At 36.1% G+C, this 18,473-nt stretch overlaps 1 protein-coding gene across 3 annotated transcripts in view; it reads right to left on the bottom strand.

The window, feature by feature from the left end:
• The window catches only part of LOC105482793 (heparan sulfate 2-O-sulfotransferase 1), a 197,153-nt gene that overhangs the window by 33,220 nt on the left and 145,460 nt on the right, over positions 1–18,473 (bottom strand). For all 3 annotated transcript variants that reach the window (XM_011743133.3, XM_011743132.2, XM_011743134.3), the window contains one exon: positions 6,049–6,287. In XM_011743133.3, coding sequence (XP_011741435.1) covers positions 6,049–6,287 — 239 coding nt within the window. The remainder of the gene's footprint in view (positions 1–6,048; positions 6,288–18,473) is intronic.

Consider the following 18,473-nt stretch of genomic DNA (forward strand, 5'->3'; position numbering starts at 1 on the left):
ACCGTGTCCCCAAAAAAAAAAAAAAAAAAAAAAAAAAGTATCATTTACATACTGCTGAAATTCCATATTATCTTTATCTCCTCTTCAAAACTGTTCTCCAAGGAAATAATATAAGTAACTCCCTTTGAAAAACAGTACTTTCAAAAGTTTTATTTTTAAAGTATTAATTCGGCCACTTCTCCTTTTACACGTTTAACATTTATCCTTAGTTCTCCATAACTTTCCTGGTCTCTACTCTTTCACGTTCATCTCTTCTCTCTCATCAGTCTAGTCCCAGTTCTGCTCTGTCATGATCTGCCTTCTCACCTCCCTGTACCACTTGCTTTGTCTTTCAGTTTGTTTTCTTCTGGTATTTCTCTTGGGCATGCTGCCGAAGACCTTGAGGTAAGGTTCGAAAATACAGAGGAGTAAGAAGAGGACACTGAGATTAGGTAAGCAAACTTCTACTGTTCATTTTATGGATTCTTACTGACTATACTTGGCACAAATGAAAGGTAAAGTGATAGGCAAAAAAGGAGCAAAACTTAATAGTATCAATTAAAGTTAAGGAGACTGAAGACACTGAAAACTCTGGCGTGGGAGAAGAAATAAGGCCACTATAGTAACTTAAGTCATAGAAAATTTTCATACTCTGATTGAAACATGCTACCAAGAAGAATGTTTCAGATGCAGTAGTCAGATATAGTACATGAAAAGCAGCTAGCCTGAAGCAGAGAGTAAACTGTGATTTTTGTTGGATCTGATGACTTAAGTCGGGCTAGCAAGAAATAAGAAGAGACCTTAAGGAAAAACACAAACAATATAGATAATGGTGTTGGGGTTTTTTGTTAGTTGAATCAGACCTGAACTGATGTTACAGGAAAAAGCTAAGAAGCACCCATCTCACTAACAGTAGTGTCTTGACCTATATTCTTAACAGATCAACCTCAATATTATGATTATCTGTGATCACAAAAGCATTTGTTTTTACCATCTAAAAGAGCAGGGATGCCATCCTGAACATTCTGGCCAAATTCCAACTCTGTAATTACTATCTGTTGAATGAATGCTACTATTAACTTGAGTAATTACTATATACTGAACTCCCACTGATGCATTTACTTAAACATTTCTTGTATGGCTGTGGGTACTTTTATGAGACTAACCCAGGCAGAAAGTTTTCTACACTAACAGGAATACAAAGTAGTGGTTGGATAAAAATATAAGAAAAGTTTGCAGTAATTGAACATATCTTCACCAAAGTTCAGAGCTGTGCTGCTCAACCTGTTTTAGGAGTATATGGCAGGGGGCTGGTTCCCAATCCAGCTGAGAGATAAGAATAGATCATACTGCTGTCAATCAGAGGGGCTCACTCTGCCAGTAATTATTATCATCTACCGCTATCAAAATCTATGTTGGTCCATTTGTTCATTCATTCAGCATTTATTTAACAAAAAATGTAGTTTCTACTATGTCTCAGGCACTATGCTAAACATAAGGGATATAGTGGTGAACAAGACAAAGTTCCTGTCCTTAAAGATCTTGTAATAGAGGAAAAAACCAGCAGTAAACAAACCAATATGTAAGATAAGTTAGTAAGCTGACTAGTACCAGAGAAGACACAACAAGAGTGATATGGTACACAGTAACTTAGAAGAGGTAATTAATATGTAGGATGGAAAGGCATCTAAGAGGATGTCATTAAACCTTAAATGGATAACATGAAGCCAACTCTTGAAGAAGTCAGGAGAAGTGCATTCTAAGAGGAAAGGATAAGTGCAGAGTCCTTAAAATGGGAAAGGCTTGGCGCATTCAATGAAACACAAGGCCAGTGTGGCTAGTGGGTAAGAAGTTGGTGCACACAAGGGCTAGATTAAAAAAGGCCTCTGGGTCTAAGTAAGAAATGTGGATTTTGTAGGGGAGGTAGGAATAATAAGTTAAAGATAAGTACCCTACCATCCTGGGAAGACTAAAATATTCATCTTCCCATATCCCTACTGAGAATCATCATCCGGATCTTTGTTACTCAAACCGCAGTTTAAAGACCAGCAGCATTAATTTTGGCATCAAGTGGGAGTTGTTTAGAAATTGAAAACTGGGCTCCATTTTGATCCTTCTGAATCTGAATCTGCATTTTAACCAGTGATTAGCATACATATTATAGGTGGAGAAAATTCATATAAAGTGCTGCTCTGAAAAGTATCTGCAACTCCTGGTGAACCGTGGGCTCTAATGCAGATAACCTAAAGGTGGCTTGAGAGTGAATTAAAAGAAAAAAATTTACGTTGTTCTTCAGAGAATACAAATTCTAGATATTTCCAATGTTTTAACAAAAGGAGTTAAATATAATCGTAGACCTAAACATATGAAAGCAAAAAAGAATTTTTTTGAAAAATCATAAAAGATGTTGCTAATCACGTATTTGGTATGGCTACTTTAAAGACATGATGTTCTCTAATGTAAAGATATTTACATGACAGCAAAGCAAACTCCATTTTTCAACTAGAAGAGTTGATTGATTACCCATCTCTTGCCAATTCCTATCTATTAACTAAGTAAAGCCCATCTCAAAAATATCTTTAATGACTGAGTCCACGCCTTATTCTAATTGCTTAGTTTCTCATACCTTATATTCTCAAATGTTTATCTTTTAATATCCTTCTTTTAACTTTTCAACTTTTTATTTAAAAAATTTCTAAACTACAGAAAAGATGAAAAAATAGTACAGTGAACATCCCTGTACTCTTCACCCAGATTCACTAATTATTAACATTTTGTCACTTTTGTTTATCTTTTTTCTCTATGTATGCCCATACATACTCAATTTTTTCTGACCTATTTGAAAGCAAATAGTTGCCATTCATATTTAACCCCTAATTACCTCAGCATGTACTATTGTCTATGAACAAAGATGTTATCATTTTTGATCAAGGATCTGATCAGACCATACATTACATTTGGTTTCTATGTCTCTCTAGTCTACAGAAGCCTCCCTCCAACTTTTTTGGTTGTTATGATATTGACACTTTAGAATTCAGTTGTTCTGTAGAATATCCTACAACATTAATTTGTTTTTCAGGATTAGGTCCAAATCAACCATTTTGGTAGGGAACATTTTGGTTAAATATTTCAGTGAGATCACCACAAAGTGATGTTTTATTTTAACTGTTTTCATAGCCCCTGTGTTTATGTTTTATGTTCTCAAGTAAATTTTAAATAAGTACCTTCAAGGATGTGGCCATGCTTTCTATTTCTTTGGTATTTACCCAAAAAATGTAGTACAACCTTTGTGTATATTACATACACAATAAATAAATGAAAAACTCAAAAGCAGAGTTGACAACTATTTCTAAAGATAGCAGAATACATATAACTATTATACATTGAGTGGTTTTATACCAGACTAAAAATATTTGGGCTTTGCCTCTAAAATTTTTGAGAGAAGTAATTAAGCAGATAAACAGTTTAGAACAATACCTAATACAATATGTACAAAAAATGTCTAGGAAAGCTGAGGCTAAAGGTAGATATCAAGCAGACTGAACTAAGATTGTAAGGTGAGGGAATAAAGAGGATGATCAGGTAACATATCTCAAAATATTTTTATGAGTAAACTGAGCTTTACATGGAAGCTTGAGATAACAGATTTAAGAAATATCTCATCTTTTAAGTTGTACTTGATTAGAAACTATTTCTTAGAGAAGAAAGAAGAGCAAAATAGTTCATTTAATTCTTATTTAAGCAGCTGACAGGCCAGGCGTCTGCAATCCCAGCACTTTGGGAGGCCGAGGTGGGCGGATCATCTGAGGTCAGGAGTTTGTGACCAGCCTGACTAACATGGTGAGACTCAGTCTCTACTAAAAATGCAAAAATTAGCTGGGTGTGCTGGCGCATGCCTGTAATCACAGCTACTCAGGAGGCTGAGGAAGGAGAATAGCTTGAACGTGGGAGGCAGAGTTTGCAGTGAGCTGAGATCGCACCACTGCACTCCAGCCTGGGCAACAAGAGCAAAACTCTGCCTCCAAAAATAAAAATAAAAAATTAAAAAAAAAAAAGGTAGCTGAGAACAGTACACACAGACAACAAAACATGATATTAAAATAAAAATGTTATATCAGATGGGGTTCTGATATAACATGAAATAATTTAAAAATTATTTCAAAACATACAGTGCAATTTTGAGAGTTTACATTTAGATGAAGCTTACTAGATTAAAAGTGAAGTAAACACGAAAACATGTCACATGAAAGAAAGGGAAGCAGTAAATATGACTTGTTTGAAGAACTGTGTCTACATAGAACAAGAGATCACAAAACTGGAGATAGGGTATATAAAGAACATTTGTTAAGTAAGCCATTCTTAATTAAGATCAGGTTTTGAACTACCAGCTGGTATTTTGAAGTATGTCAGCTAATGATTAAGACTATTCTTTTACTCTGCCCCATACAAACATTTTTTAAGTGTTGGTCATTCTGTAATCCAATTGCTTTTAAGATAGCATTTATGTTTCTCTCCTGCTTTTTATCCTATATATAACTAACAAGTTACTAAAAGAAAAACAGAAGTTTTATCTCATCCAAATGCAACTGGGAAAATATACTACATGATGCCCATAAATGTCATATGTGGTGAGCTCCTCCAGATTTACATTTCATGAAAATAATGGTTGATGTCATTGCCAGACATCTTGTAGTTACCAGGAAACTTTGTAATGCTGAACAAACAAATTAACATTATTTTTCTAAAACGTACTACTGAATAAATCTGAAATTATTATCTAAGCATGAATATATATTCCTTTTAAACCAAAGCATATTTTGAAAAGCGATAATGCCAAAAGATTTAAAACCCACTACACACTGTATAAAAACAGAATATTTAGGATACTTGCCCTTGAGATACACAATATTACATAATGAATAGTTTTTATGACACACATAGCTAAAAACAGCTCATGTTTCTTCCCATTTATAGAAGAGTTATTTGGTTTGGCCAACAGATGTGGAATTTTCATTCTATGAAAAACAGTACTCCAGGATCCTGCAAAGAGCCAAAAATTACATGGGCAGATGACATACCATATACCATAGCCTTTATAAACAGCTCTCTAGCAAGAAAGCCAACCTTAGTCTCATGTGTCAATGTAATTCTCTTGTTTAAGTGTAAGGATTATAGTTATGCTAAATAGTGAGATAACAGTCAATTCTGTAACAAGTTCAAACACATAAATATCGTTATAACTACAGGACCATCACGAACACCTTTCTAATAAGCTTACTCCAATTTGGCATTTGATCCTAAGTAGTATTTTCAAACATTATCTTTCCTTCTCATGGGGTGGAATTCCCATGCCCTTCCATATTTATAGAGAGAACTTTATAATTGCAATCAAAACTCCAAGTGTGGGAGAAATGTATGCTACTACTATTAAAGAGATGAGCAAATTTTATTTCATAAGATAATTTCCTCTACTTTTCTTAAAGCCATTTCACAAAATTATCTATTCATTTGTTTATCTAAAACTTCTTGAGAATTTAAAAGGTAAGATGTTGAAGAAGCCACAATCCCTGTTCTTGAGGATTTTATAGCTTTTATGTATACATAAATATACATAAACTATATATACATTTATAAGCTATATATATAAACTCTCTTTGTATCTCTATCTATATCCAGTAAAGAGGGACTGGTGACAAAATTGAGTACAAGTATCCATCAAATATTTCTCTGTCATAAGTTGAGACAATAATTTTTATTGCAGGGTATCATGCCAAAATTATATTTTTAAAAGGATACTACGCTGAGGAACATCAATTTTATCCTCAAAAATTCAAGCTATTCATTAATCATTTACTTCACAAATATTTGACTACATACTATATGCAAGGAAATGTGTCAAATACTGTCGAGTAAAATTATACAGAAGTTAGCTGGCCCTCTCCCCTAAAAGGCTTATGATCCATTGAGATCAGAACTCACATCCCTTTAAAATACTTTATCCCCTTGAGCTAGAAAATTTGAGTGAGGAAGTTTTAGAAAACATTTGGGCATTCCTTAAGTGGTAATTACCTGATCTTGCAATGACATCACTGGATTATTTTTGGTAGTGTTGATATGAAGAACATGGTATTTATTCTTTGCACACAGGTCATAGGCGATATTGGTAAATGAAGTGCTTGCAGTTTTGGGAACTCTGTTATAAATGATCACCATATCCTCTTCCTCATCTAAAGTGGCATCTTGCCGAGGGCCATCCATTGTATGTCGCTGCTCAATTTCTCGGACTTCATGTCTTGCAATAGCCCTTTCTGCAAAGAAAAACAGATACAAACTAAGTTTTTAAGGACACTATAAGGAAGTTATGAGCACTGAACTTTGAACCATGATTAGAAAAGATACAAAAAAGAAAACAAAAAACAAAAGCAAAGAACCAAGGCATGTGGAAAACATGGGTAAATTGCTTGGGTTTCTAAGAGGATCTAGTTGATTCTAAAACAGCTGTACAGCCTGGAACATAATCTTCCTATTCAAGAACTGGGTAAGAGCTGTTGAAGAAATGTTTTGAGGACCAAAGCTGCAGAATTCCTTATGAAGGATAATACATATGCATATCAAGAACAAAGGAATAAAGAGTCAACAAGTGTAGAATAGCACAGACCACAGAATACTTTAGTGTAGTTCAAAAGTCACTTTATATTCTAATAGAATTCCTACAGCCTAAATTAATTCTCACACAAAGATTGCATGGAATACTAAACTTCACAGTAAAAAAATGAACTTAGAATTACTTATAAGTTAAGAAAAGGTTTTGAAATTTATTACCCAATTTAGTTATTCTCTGGTTTATAAAAATGTAGCGGTGCAGTGATTATAAATGCTTATATGACTTAACAAGAGTAGAAACAATACTACCACAAATCCTTTTTCTTTTCGGTGTTGCATTAGAAACTATGTTTATCACATGGCTATGCTTTTCCCTTAAATTTCATGGTTCCTCTAAAATCACCTATCTACTATGTGGTTTCCAAAGCAATTACATTTTGCTTCCTAGTATTCTCTATTTAATGCAAACTTCAGTTTCAAATATATATATATCTCTGTATATTCAAATATCTATATATTCTAATATATATTCAAATATATATATTTTCATATACATATATATGAATAAGGATGCAAGAAAAGGAGAGGAAAGAAGGAAATGAGGAGCATGAAATCTCTAGCAAGACTGCAAATACTCTGCACAGGAGTAGTTACACATACAGCATGTACTCTCTTAACCCCCAAGTCTTTGTGCAAGCTATCTTACCTATCTTGAACAGTCTTCCATTTCCCCACCCAACCTTTACATTTCAACTCAGTCGCTACCCAGGGAAGCATCTGATAGCTCTGACTAGAACAAATCATCTGTTTCCCTCCAGCTTTTTTTTCTTCGGAGATGGAGTCTCGCTTTGTCACCCAGGCTGGAGTGCTGTAGTGTGACCTCGGCTCACTGCAACCTCTGCCTCCTGGGTTCAAGCAATTCTCTGCCTCAGCCTACTGAGTAGCTGGAATTACAGGTGCCCGCCACCACACCCAGCTAATTTTTGTATTTTTAGTAGAGACACAGTTTCACCATCTTGGCCAGGCTGGTCTCGAACTCCTGATCTCGTGATCCACCCACCTCAGCCTCCCAAAGTGCTGGGATTACAGGCATGAGCCACCACGCCTGGCCATCTTTTAAAAAATATACATGCACCTATCTTATACTACATGTCTCATTATATTTATCATAATTGCAGTTTTACATTGCATGTGTGGTTATTAGTGTCCCCTATGATGCTGACAACTTAATAAAGTAAGATGAAAAGCAATGTGGTATAATTACAGCAACAAGTGCAGACTTCAAATATTGTCAGAGCATGCATCTTTGATTTTGGTTGAAAAGACATGGACACCACGTTACATAGAGTACACTCTGAGCTGAGGATTTGCATTCAAAAAACCTGAATTAAAAATTCCAGGCCTGCTGCTTACTAGCAGTGGGCTTTCCAAAAAAGAAGTACATATATGAGAGATAGATATATATATGTGTTATGTATTTATATGCAAATATACATACTCTTTTATTCTGGGGGGAGGTGTGAACTGAAAATGGGGAGAGAAAAAGATAATGAGCTTAATATTGAATACATTGTTGGACAGCCTGGGTCATCCAGGAGATATAAGATCATTGGGCATACAGGTGTACAGTTGAGAATAAAGGTTCAAATAGCAGACAGACAGCTGCCTAGACAATATATAGTATGTAGCACAGACAGAGACCCTAGGATAGAATCTTAGATAATACCAATATTTAAAAGGCAAATAGAAAAAGATAATCCATAAAAGAAACTAAGAATAAGAAAACTTTAAGGAAGCACATACCATAGTATTTTTCAAATCAACAGTGCTTTACAAATAAACCTACAAATCAAAGTAACATACTATAAGCATCCATACAAGATTTGGAAGTTGTCTTAAATTAAATTCAACTAATTTTTACTGAGAACCTATGAACATTATTGTTGTTATTATTATTAGAGACAGGGTCTCACTCTGTTGCCCAGGCTGGAATGCAGTGGTGTGACCACGGCTCACTGCAGCCTCGACCTCCCCAGGCTTAGGTTATTCTCCCACATCAGCCTCCCAAGTAGCTGGGACTGCAGGTGCACATGATCACATTTGGCTAATTTTTGTATTTCTTGTAGAGATGGGGTTTCACCATGTTGCCCAGGCTGGTCTTGAACTCCCAGTCTCAAGTGATCATCCCTCCTCAGCCTCCCAAAGTGTTGGGATTATACGTGTGATCCACTGTACCTGGCCTGAACATTATTATATTCAACAATTTTAAAGGAACCGTATGTTCTAAACAACTGCCGCAGCTGTTTAGAAGTTCAAACAGTTCAAAACTATTATGGTAATGTTATGTCCAAACACCCTCCCCTTTTCTACTAAGGGAAATACAGCAGGACTGTTGGCATTCAAGTGCTGACAGAAATGTGAGAGGTTTCTTCCAGCAACACAGATATATGTGAAATTACCTTTAAAAGATTCACCTACTCACACAAGTAGGAGTTTGCGCTAAAGAAAAAAAAAGATTCACTTACAATCAACAATGCTGAATTTACTCATACTAGTTTTTTCTTCAAATCAAATACTTGGAAAAAAAGATTGTTTTGTGTTATTTCATAAGCAGGTATTCATTTTATCTGTAAAAAAACATGAGACAAACTGCAAAACTGTTTTATAATTACCTCATCAACTTTGCTACACCTCTGGCAGGGTCATGAAACAAACATGTTTTCAAAAAGTAATTATTATTCTTGGTTCATTATGTCTATTAAATTATATAAACTATATTTCACACAATTTTAGAAATGTCTTAAATTATGAAAAGGTAGAAATATTGGAATCACTACTTTCCTCATTCGAATAGTATTTATATGCATTTTCTATTTCTCAAGTGTTTTTATTTTGCTTAAATATATAGAACAATTATTAATAGAATGTTAGGCCTAACACTATATAAAAGGTAAAAATTGTATGGAAAATTAAGAACAATTTTGTTAGTAATATTAAACCATATCTCAGTTGAATAGCAGTAACTATTATTGATGATAAATTATTATCTTTCTTCTCCTGTGACAGTACTTAAAATCAGTAAGGGTGTTTTCAATATGGTCATTTTCTTTATTTACTAAGTCAGTATTAGACAGTTATAATTTTTTTTTTTTTTTAGCAAAGATGCTCTGCATCTGGTTAGTACAGCCTCTTCTGAGGCTTTCTTAAATCGTTGAAGAAAGTTTATTAGTTACGTCACATTTGTAGTGCACTTAGAATGTAGGCAGCATAATCAAAATACTTAGGATACATTTTGACGGAATGTTTTCTTCATGTTTGAGTAATAAATTGCAGTTCACCCTTGAACAACATGGATTTAGAACTGCACAGGTCCAATACGTGGATTTTTTTTTTCAATAAAATTTACACTGAGTGTGCCTGCTTCTCCTGCCTCCTACCTCCTTTATCTCTTCTGCCTCTGGCACCCATGAGACAGCAAGACTAGGACCACCTCTTCCTCCTCAGCCTGCTCAATGTGAAGATGACAAAGATGAAGATGTTTATGATAATCTATTTCCACTTAACAAATAGAAAACATATTTTCTCAGAGCCTGGCATGGTGGAATGCACCAGTAGTCCCAGCTACTGCTACTCAGAAATTGAGGGAGAAGGATTACTTGAGCCCAGGAGTTTGAGATAAGCCTGGGCAACACAGCTAGACCCCCATCTCTTAAAAAATTTTTTTAATTAAAAAAATACATATTTTATATTTCCTGTATGTTAAATAACATTTTCTTTTCTCTAGTTTACTTTATTGTAAGAATACAGTATATAGCGCTGGGCGCGGTGGCTCACGCCTTAATCCCAGCACTTTGGGAGGCTGAGGTGGGCAGATCACGAGGTCAGGATATTGAGACCATCCTGGCGAATATGGTAAAACCCTGTCTCTATTAAAAATACAAAAAAAAAAAATTAGCCAGGCATGGTGGCAGACACCTGTCGTCCCAGCTACTCAGGAGACTGAGGCAGGAGAATGGTGTGAACCCAGGAGGCAGAGCTTGCAGTGAGCGGAGATCATGCCACTGCACTCCAGCCTGGGTTACAGAGCGAAACCCCGTCTCCAAAAAAAAAAGAAAAAGAAAAAGAAAAAGAAAATAGTATATAGCATTACAAGAATACAGCATGTAATATGCCAATATACCAATAACATAAACATCAACTGTTTATGTTATCAGTAAGGCTTCTGACCAACAGTAAGCCATTGATAGTTAAGTTTAAAGGTGTTGGGAAGTCCTTTGAAAATCGGCACAAGACAAGGATGCCCTCTCTCACCACTCCTATTCAACACAGTATTGGAAGTTCTGGCCAGGACAATCAGGCAAGAGAAATAAATAAAGGGTATTCAAATAGGAAAACAGGAAGTCAATTTGTCTCTCTTTGCAGATGACATGATTGTATATTTAGAAAATCCCACCGTCACAGCCCAAAATCTCCTTAAGCTGATAAGCAACTTCAGCAAACTCTCAGGATACAAAATCAATGTACAAAAATCACAAGCATTCCTATGCACCAATAATAGAGAGCCAAATCATGAGTAAACTCCCATTCACAACTGCTACAAAGAGAATAAAATACCTAGGAATACAACTTACAAGGGATGTGAAGGACCTCTTCAAGGAGAACTATAAACCTTGCTCAAGGAAATAAGAGAGGACACAAATAAATGGAAAAACATTCCATGCTCATGGATAGCAAGAATCAATATCATGAAAATGGCTATACTGCCCAAAGTAATTTATAGATTCAATGCTATCCCCATCAAGCTACCACTGACTTTCTTCACAGAATCGGAAAAAACTACCTTAAATTTCATATGGAACAAAAAAAGAGCCTGCATAGACAAGACAATCCTAAGCAAAAAGAACAAAGCTGGAGGCATCATGCTACTGATTTCGAACTATACTACAAGGCTACAGTACCAAAACAGCATGGTACTGGTATCAAAACAGATATACAGACCAATGGAACAGAACAGAGGCCTCAGAAATAATACCACACATCTACAACCATCTGATCTTTGACAAACCTGACAAAAACAAGTAATGGGGAAAGGATTCCCTATTTAATAAGTGGTGTTGGGAAAACTGGCTAGCTATATGCAGAGAACTGAAACTGGACCCCTTCCTTACACTTTATACAAAAATTAACTCAAGATGGATTAAAGACTTAAACGTAAGACGTAAAACCATAAAAACCCTAGAAGAAAACCTAGGCAACACCATTCAGGACATAGGCATGGGCAAAGACTTCATGACTAAAACACCAAAAGCAATGGCAACAGAAGCCAAAATTGACAAATGGGATCTAATTAAACTAAAGAGCTTCTGCACAGCAAAAGAAACTATCGTCAACGTGAAAAGGCAACCTACAGAATGGGAGAAAAGTTTTGCAATCTACCCATCTGACAAAGGACTAATATCCACAATCTACAAAGAACTTAAACAAATTTACAGGAAAAAAAACAACCCCATCAAAAAGTGGGTGAAGGATATGAACAGACACTTCTCAAAAGAAGACATTTATGTAGCCAACAAACATATGAAAAAAAGCTCATCATCACTGGTCATTAGAGAAATGCAAATCAAAACCACAATGACATACCATCTTATGCCATTTAGAATGGCAATCATTAAAAAGTCAGGAAACAATACATGCTAGAGAGGATGTGGAGAAATAGGAGCACTTTTACACTGTTGGTGGGAGTGTAAATTACTTCAACCATTGTGGAAGACAGTGTGGCGATTCCTCAAGGATCTAGAACCAGAAATACATTTGACCCAGCAATCCCATTACTGGGTATATACCCAAAGGATTATAAATCATTCTACTATAAAGATACATGAACACGTATGTTTATCGTGGCACTGTTTACAATAGCAAAGATGTGGAACCAACCCAAATCCCCATCAATGATAGACTGGATAAAGAAAATGTGGCACATATACACCATGGAATACTATGCAGCCACAAAAAAGGATGAGTCCATGTCCTTTGCAGGGACATGGATAAAGCTGGAAACCATCATTCTCAGCAAACTAACATAAGAACAGAAAACCAAACACCGCATGTTCTCACTCATAAGTGGGAGTTGAACACATGGACAGAGGGAGGGGAACATCACACACCGGGGCCTGTTGGGGGATGGGGGTTAGGGGAGGGATAGCATTAAGAGAAATACCTAATGTAGATGATGGGTTGATGGGTGCAGCAAACCACCATGGCACGTGCATACCTATGTAACAAACCTGCATGTTCCGCACATGTATCCCAGGACTTAAAGTATAATACTAACAAAAAATTCTTAAGATAAAAATTTTTTAAAAAGTTGTTGGGAAGACAAAAGTTACATGCAGATTTGATGACACAGGGGTGGGGAGTGGTGCCCTAGCTCCCACATTGTTCAAGACCCAAATGTATAGAGAATCTGCTATGCAGCTATCTCAGGCTCACCACAAAATGTATAGCCTACAGATCACACGGGGTACAATCTAAGAGTCATGGAAATTGCAGGCAAGCCAGGCATCAATGGCACTATTATTTCCAACTGAGGATGGACACTCAACTCCATGGCAATTCTAGTTTCTCCATACTGCTCTGACAGGTAACTTATTCCCCGTAAAATGAATACACAACGAGGAATCGGGAGTAATACAGATGAAACAAAAGAAAGCTGTTGTGAGGCTATTTAACTAATTCTTGCTTCACCATCACTTACTGTGAGTTGACTGCCCAGCCAAACACCATCTGATCCTCATGGAAGTAATATTTTGTAATCATTGCAAATTAAGTAAACTGTCTGACTGTCTGACTGTATACATTATTTTCTTAAGAGTAGTGTTAGCCTGGCCAGGTGCGGTAGCTCATGTCTGTAATCCCAGCACTTTGGGAAGCCAAGGCAGGAAGATTACTTGAGCTGAGGAGTTCAAGACCAGCCTGAGCAACACGGCAACACCTTGTCTCTACTAAAAAATTTTAAAAATTAGCTGAGTGGGCCGGGCGCGGTGGCTCAAGCCTGTAATCCCAGCACTTTGGGAGGCCGAGACGGGCGGATCACGAGGTCAGGAGATCGAGACCATCCTGGCTAACACGGTGAAACCCCGTCTCTACTAAAAAGTACAAAAAACCAGCCGGGCGAGGTGGCGGGCGCCTGTAGTCCCAGCTACTCGGGAGGCTGAGGCAGGAGAATGGCGTAAACCCGGGAGGCGGAGCTTGTAGTGAGCTGAGATCTGGCCACTGCACTCCAGCCTGGGCGACAGAGCGAGACTCCGTCTCAAAAAAAAAAAAAAAAAAAAAAATTAGCTGAGTGTGGTGGTGCATGCCTGTAGTCCCAGCTACTCAGGAAGCTGAAGTGGGTAGACTGCCTGAGCCCAGTAGTTTGAGGCTGCAGTGAGCCATGTTCACGCCACTGCGCTCTAGCCTGGATGACAGAGCAAGCCCCTGTCTCAAAAAGAGTATTATTAGCTTGAATCAGTCTCCCTGAGCACAATCACTATGGGGGACTAACAAAATAAATTTCTATATGCAAGGCAGAGACAGAGATTCTGAACACCGACAAATGCTTTCTTGTGTGGTTTCCAGACAGTCAACAAGGGATGCATATGGTACCATTCAAACTGACAAGTTAAGAATCATCCTATAAAAAAGAGCTAACAGTGACTTCCACTTTAAGGGAAGATGGAGTAGACTTATGTTTCACTATTGCCCCTTCTAAGTACACCTAAAAACCTGGCACACAATACATAAAACAAATATAAGACTCTAAGAGAAGACAGTAGACTACTAGAACCCCTGGGACCGGAGGACAATACAGTGCTGAGTTGCCCTAAGTTTTACTTATGCCTCACATATTCCAGACTTGGAGCTATAGAAGCTGGCAACTTGGAAACAGGTACAGACAAAAGAATCCCTATAAAAACCTATTCTCTGTAGCCAAAGGACCAGGAAAGGAAGATAGAAAGCTTAGATAATAATCACTCTACAGTAGCCAATTTCATAGGATAAACCGGCCCCACCACCAACTCTACAGGACAAGGAGGGAGTCTAGACTTCCACCCTCACGATGCCCAATATCCCTGATGGAGTGATGTCAGAGAAGGCCAAGTACAGGGTCAGGACTTTCATCTCAGGCAGCAGGTAACAAGGCACCTCTGCAGTATCAGTGGAGTCCAAGCAAGGAAACAGAAGATTTAAATTAGACCCAGAGTCTTATAATACAAAAATGCTCAGGTTTCAATCAAATACTATTCATCATACCAAGAACCAGCAGTATCTCAAACTCAATGAATACAATCAAGAAATGACCAACACCAAAATGATAGGAATGTTAAAATTTATCAAAGACTTAAAGCAGCCATGATAAAAATTCTTTAATGAGCAATTGTGAACATGCTTGAACCAAACAAAAAAAAAAATAGAAAGCTCCAGCAAATACAATCTCAGCAGAGAAAATGAAGATACAAAAAAGAACCAGACCAGGAGCAGTGGCTCACGCCTGTAATCCCAGCACTTTGGGAGGCCGAGGCCAGTGGATCATGAGGTCAGGAGTTCAAGACCAGCCTGGCCAAAATAGTGAAATCCTGTCTCTACTAAAAATACAAAAATTAGCCAGGCGTGGTGGTGCATGCCTGTAGTCCCAGCTGCTCAGGAGGCTGAGGCAGGAGAATCACTTGAACCTGGGAAGCAGAGGTTGCAGTGAGCGGAGGTCACGGCATTGCACTTGAGCCTGGACACAGAGCGAGACTTTGTCTCAAAAAAAAGAAAGAACCAAATGGAAATACAGGAACTAAAAAAAAAAGCTCAGTGAATGGATGGGTTCAATAGCTGAATGGAAGACATGAAGAAAACTTTAGTGAACTGAAAGAAAAAACAAAAGAAATTATTGAACCTAATAGCGGTGGGAAATCAGACCAAGAAAAGGAAAAACAAAAACAAACAAAGCTCAAGAAACTGTGGTCTAGAACAAAAGATCTAACATTGGTGTCACAGTCTTAAAAGGATAGGAGAAAGAAAGCAGGGTTGAAAAGTGCCATAATTTCTTTGAGCACTTTTCAACCCTGCTTTCTTTCTCCTATCCTTTTAAGACTGTGACACCAATGTTAGATCTTTTGTTCTAGACTAGTCCCAGCTACTCGGGAGGCTGAGGCAGGAGAATGGCGTGAACCCGGGAGGCGGAGCTTGCAGTGAGCCGAGATCGCGCCACTGCACTCCAGCCTGGGCGACAGAGCGAGACTCCGTCTCAAAAAAAAAAAAAAAAAAAAGAAATTATGGCTGACAACTTTACACACTTAGCAAGAGACATAAACATTTAGATCAAGAAGCTGAACAAACTCCAAATAAGGTAAACCCAAAGATATCCATGTCAAGACCTATCATAATCAAACTTCTGAAAACAAAAGACCAAAAAAAAAAAAAAATCTTGAATGCACCTATATGAAGCCTACAAGAAAAAACTGGATTAACAGCAGATTTCTTATCACAAACCATGGAGGCAATAGGAAGTGGCACAATGTTTTTTAAGGGCTGAAATAAAATAATCATATACCTAGAGAAAATAATTTTCAGGAATGAAAGGGAAAGTAACTCATATGAAAGAAAATTAGCATTTATTGCCAGTAGACCTACCCTAAAAGATTGGCTTAAAAAAACTCTATAAACAAAAAGGAAAAGATAAAAGAAGAAATCTTAAAACATCAAAAAGAACAAACAAAAAATGGAGAGTAAAAATATGTGTAAATACAATAAACTTTCCCTTTCCTCTTGAGTTTTCAAAAGCAAGTTTGACAGATAAAGGAAAAATTATTATGGTACTCTGTGATGTGGCTCTAAATGAAGGCAGAGCAAATATTTAAGACAATTACATTGTAAGTGAGGGAGAAGAAAAAGACAAGTGGAGGTAAGGTTTCTATACTTCACTTGAATTGGTAAAATGATAGCAGTGAACTGACAAGTGACATTTATATAATGAAATACACAAAACAAGCATAAAAAAACTATATAAAGACATTAAACTCAAATCAAAATGCAATTCTAAAAAAATATAAGTAACCCACAGGAATGCTGAAAAAGAAAACAGAAGTGAAAAAAAAACAGAAGACAAATAAATAGAAGTGTCAAGGGAAATTTTAAAAATACATTCACATGAATGAAAATGAAAATAAGCAAATCAAAATTTGTGGGACATAGTTAAGGCAGGACTGAGAGGGAAATTTATAGCACTGTATGCAGACTTTAGAAAAGAACAGACTCTAATCAATAATCAAAGAAGATATGCAAATGACAAACATGAACAGATGTTCAACATCATTAGTCACTGGGACATGCAAATCAAAACCACAACAAAGTACCACTTCATACACACTAGGATGGCTATAATTAAAAACAGATAAACCAAAAACTTAAAAAAAAAAAATAGAAAAATAACAAATGTTAGTGAGGAAGTAGACAAATTGTAACCCTCATATATTGCTGGAGGGGATGTAACATGGTGAAGTCAAGATGAAAAACAGTTTGGCAGTTTCTCAAAAAAGTTAAACAGAATTACCAAATGCCTCAGCAATTCTACTCCAAGGTATATACCGGCCCAGAGAACTGAAAACAGGTACTCAAATACTTATAAATGTTTAAAGCACTAACTCACTATAGCCAAAAGGTAGAAACAATCCAAATGTCCATCAACAGATGAATGAACAAATAAATTGTGGTAGTATATACAGAACAATAGAATATTATTCAACTATAAAAAGGAATGAAGTACTCATATATATTAGTAATACAATATAGATGAACATAAAAAATATGTTAAGAAGTCACATATAATTGGATTAATATGAAATATCCAGAATAGGTAAAAATGAAACAGTATATACTAATATATTGGTGGTTGCCAGGGAATGGGGGAGGAAGAAATGGAAAGCATCTGATTAACGGTTATGGTGTTTTCTTTGGAGTAATGTTTTGGAACTAGATAGAGATGGTGCTTGTACAATATTGTGAATGTTCCAAATGCCAGTGAATTGTTCCCTTTAAAATGGCTAATTTATGTTTATTTCACTTCAAAAAAACCTACCAAAAATAAGTACTCACAAAATATTAAGATCTTATAATACAGGTTCATTTTAATAATATTAAAAACAGAAATTATAAAACATTTAACAGTTTATAAATTAGTCATTTATTCTCAATTTAACAAATATTTATTGAGTATCTTCATGTACAATAATTTTTTGTGGGCCCTTGTTAGATATATGTTTTACAAAACATTATGCTTCCACATTAAATATATGTTAATTCTTAACATTCTGAAAATACATTAAAAAATTACAAAATAAATATCAAATTTTCTTTCACAACTTCATCTGTGATAAAGTTATCACTAAAAATATACTGGAGTTAATGCTCCTGAGACGATCTATTAGATAAAAACATCAAAGTAATTGTTAAATATCCCATCAATCCAAAAGCCACCGATTCTTTTCTTTTTGTGTTGCTGCTAAGGTTACTACGTTAAAGGAATATGAGTTATATTTTACTAAATGTACTTGCCAAGTTTGGCTATACTTTTCTATAGTTATTACATTAATTTAAAAATGTGAAATCCTTACAAGTTATAACCTTCTTTTATTATCAATCTGAGAAATACACTAATCATCTACATGAAAAAATAGTATTGGTAATAGCTAACACTGAATTCTCACTATGCTTTAAGTGTTTTATGTATATCATCTGTTATGCTCTGTGTTGTGTTTTATATACACCATGTCATGATTCTTAAAGCAAACCTAAGAGGCAGAATTATTATCCCCAATTAAAGAAGAAAACTGAGTCTCTTTAAGTGATCACCAGCTGTTTACTGA

This window comes from Macaca nemestrina, chromosome 1, assembly GCF_043159975.1.
Source record: "Macaca nemestrina isolate mMacNem1 chromosome 1, mMacNem.hap1, whole genome shotgun sequence".
In the NCBI taxonomy this organism is placed as follows: Eukaryota; Metazoa; Chordata; class Mammalia; order Primates; family Cercopithecidae; genus Macaca; species Macaca nemestrina.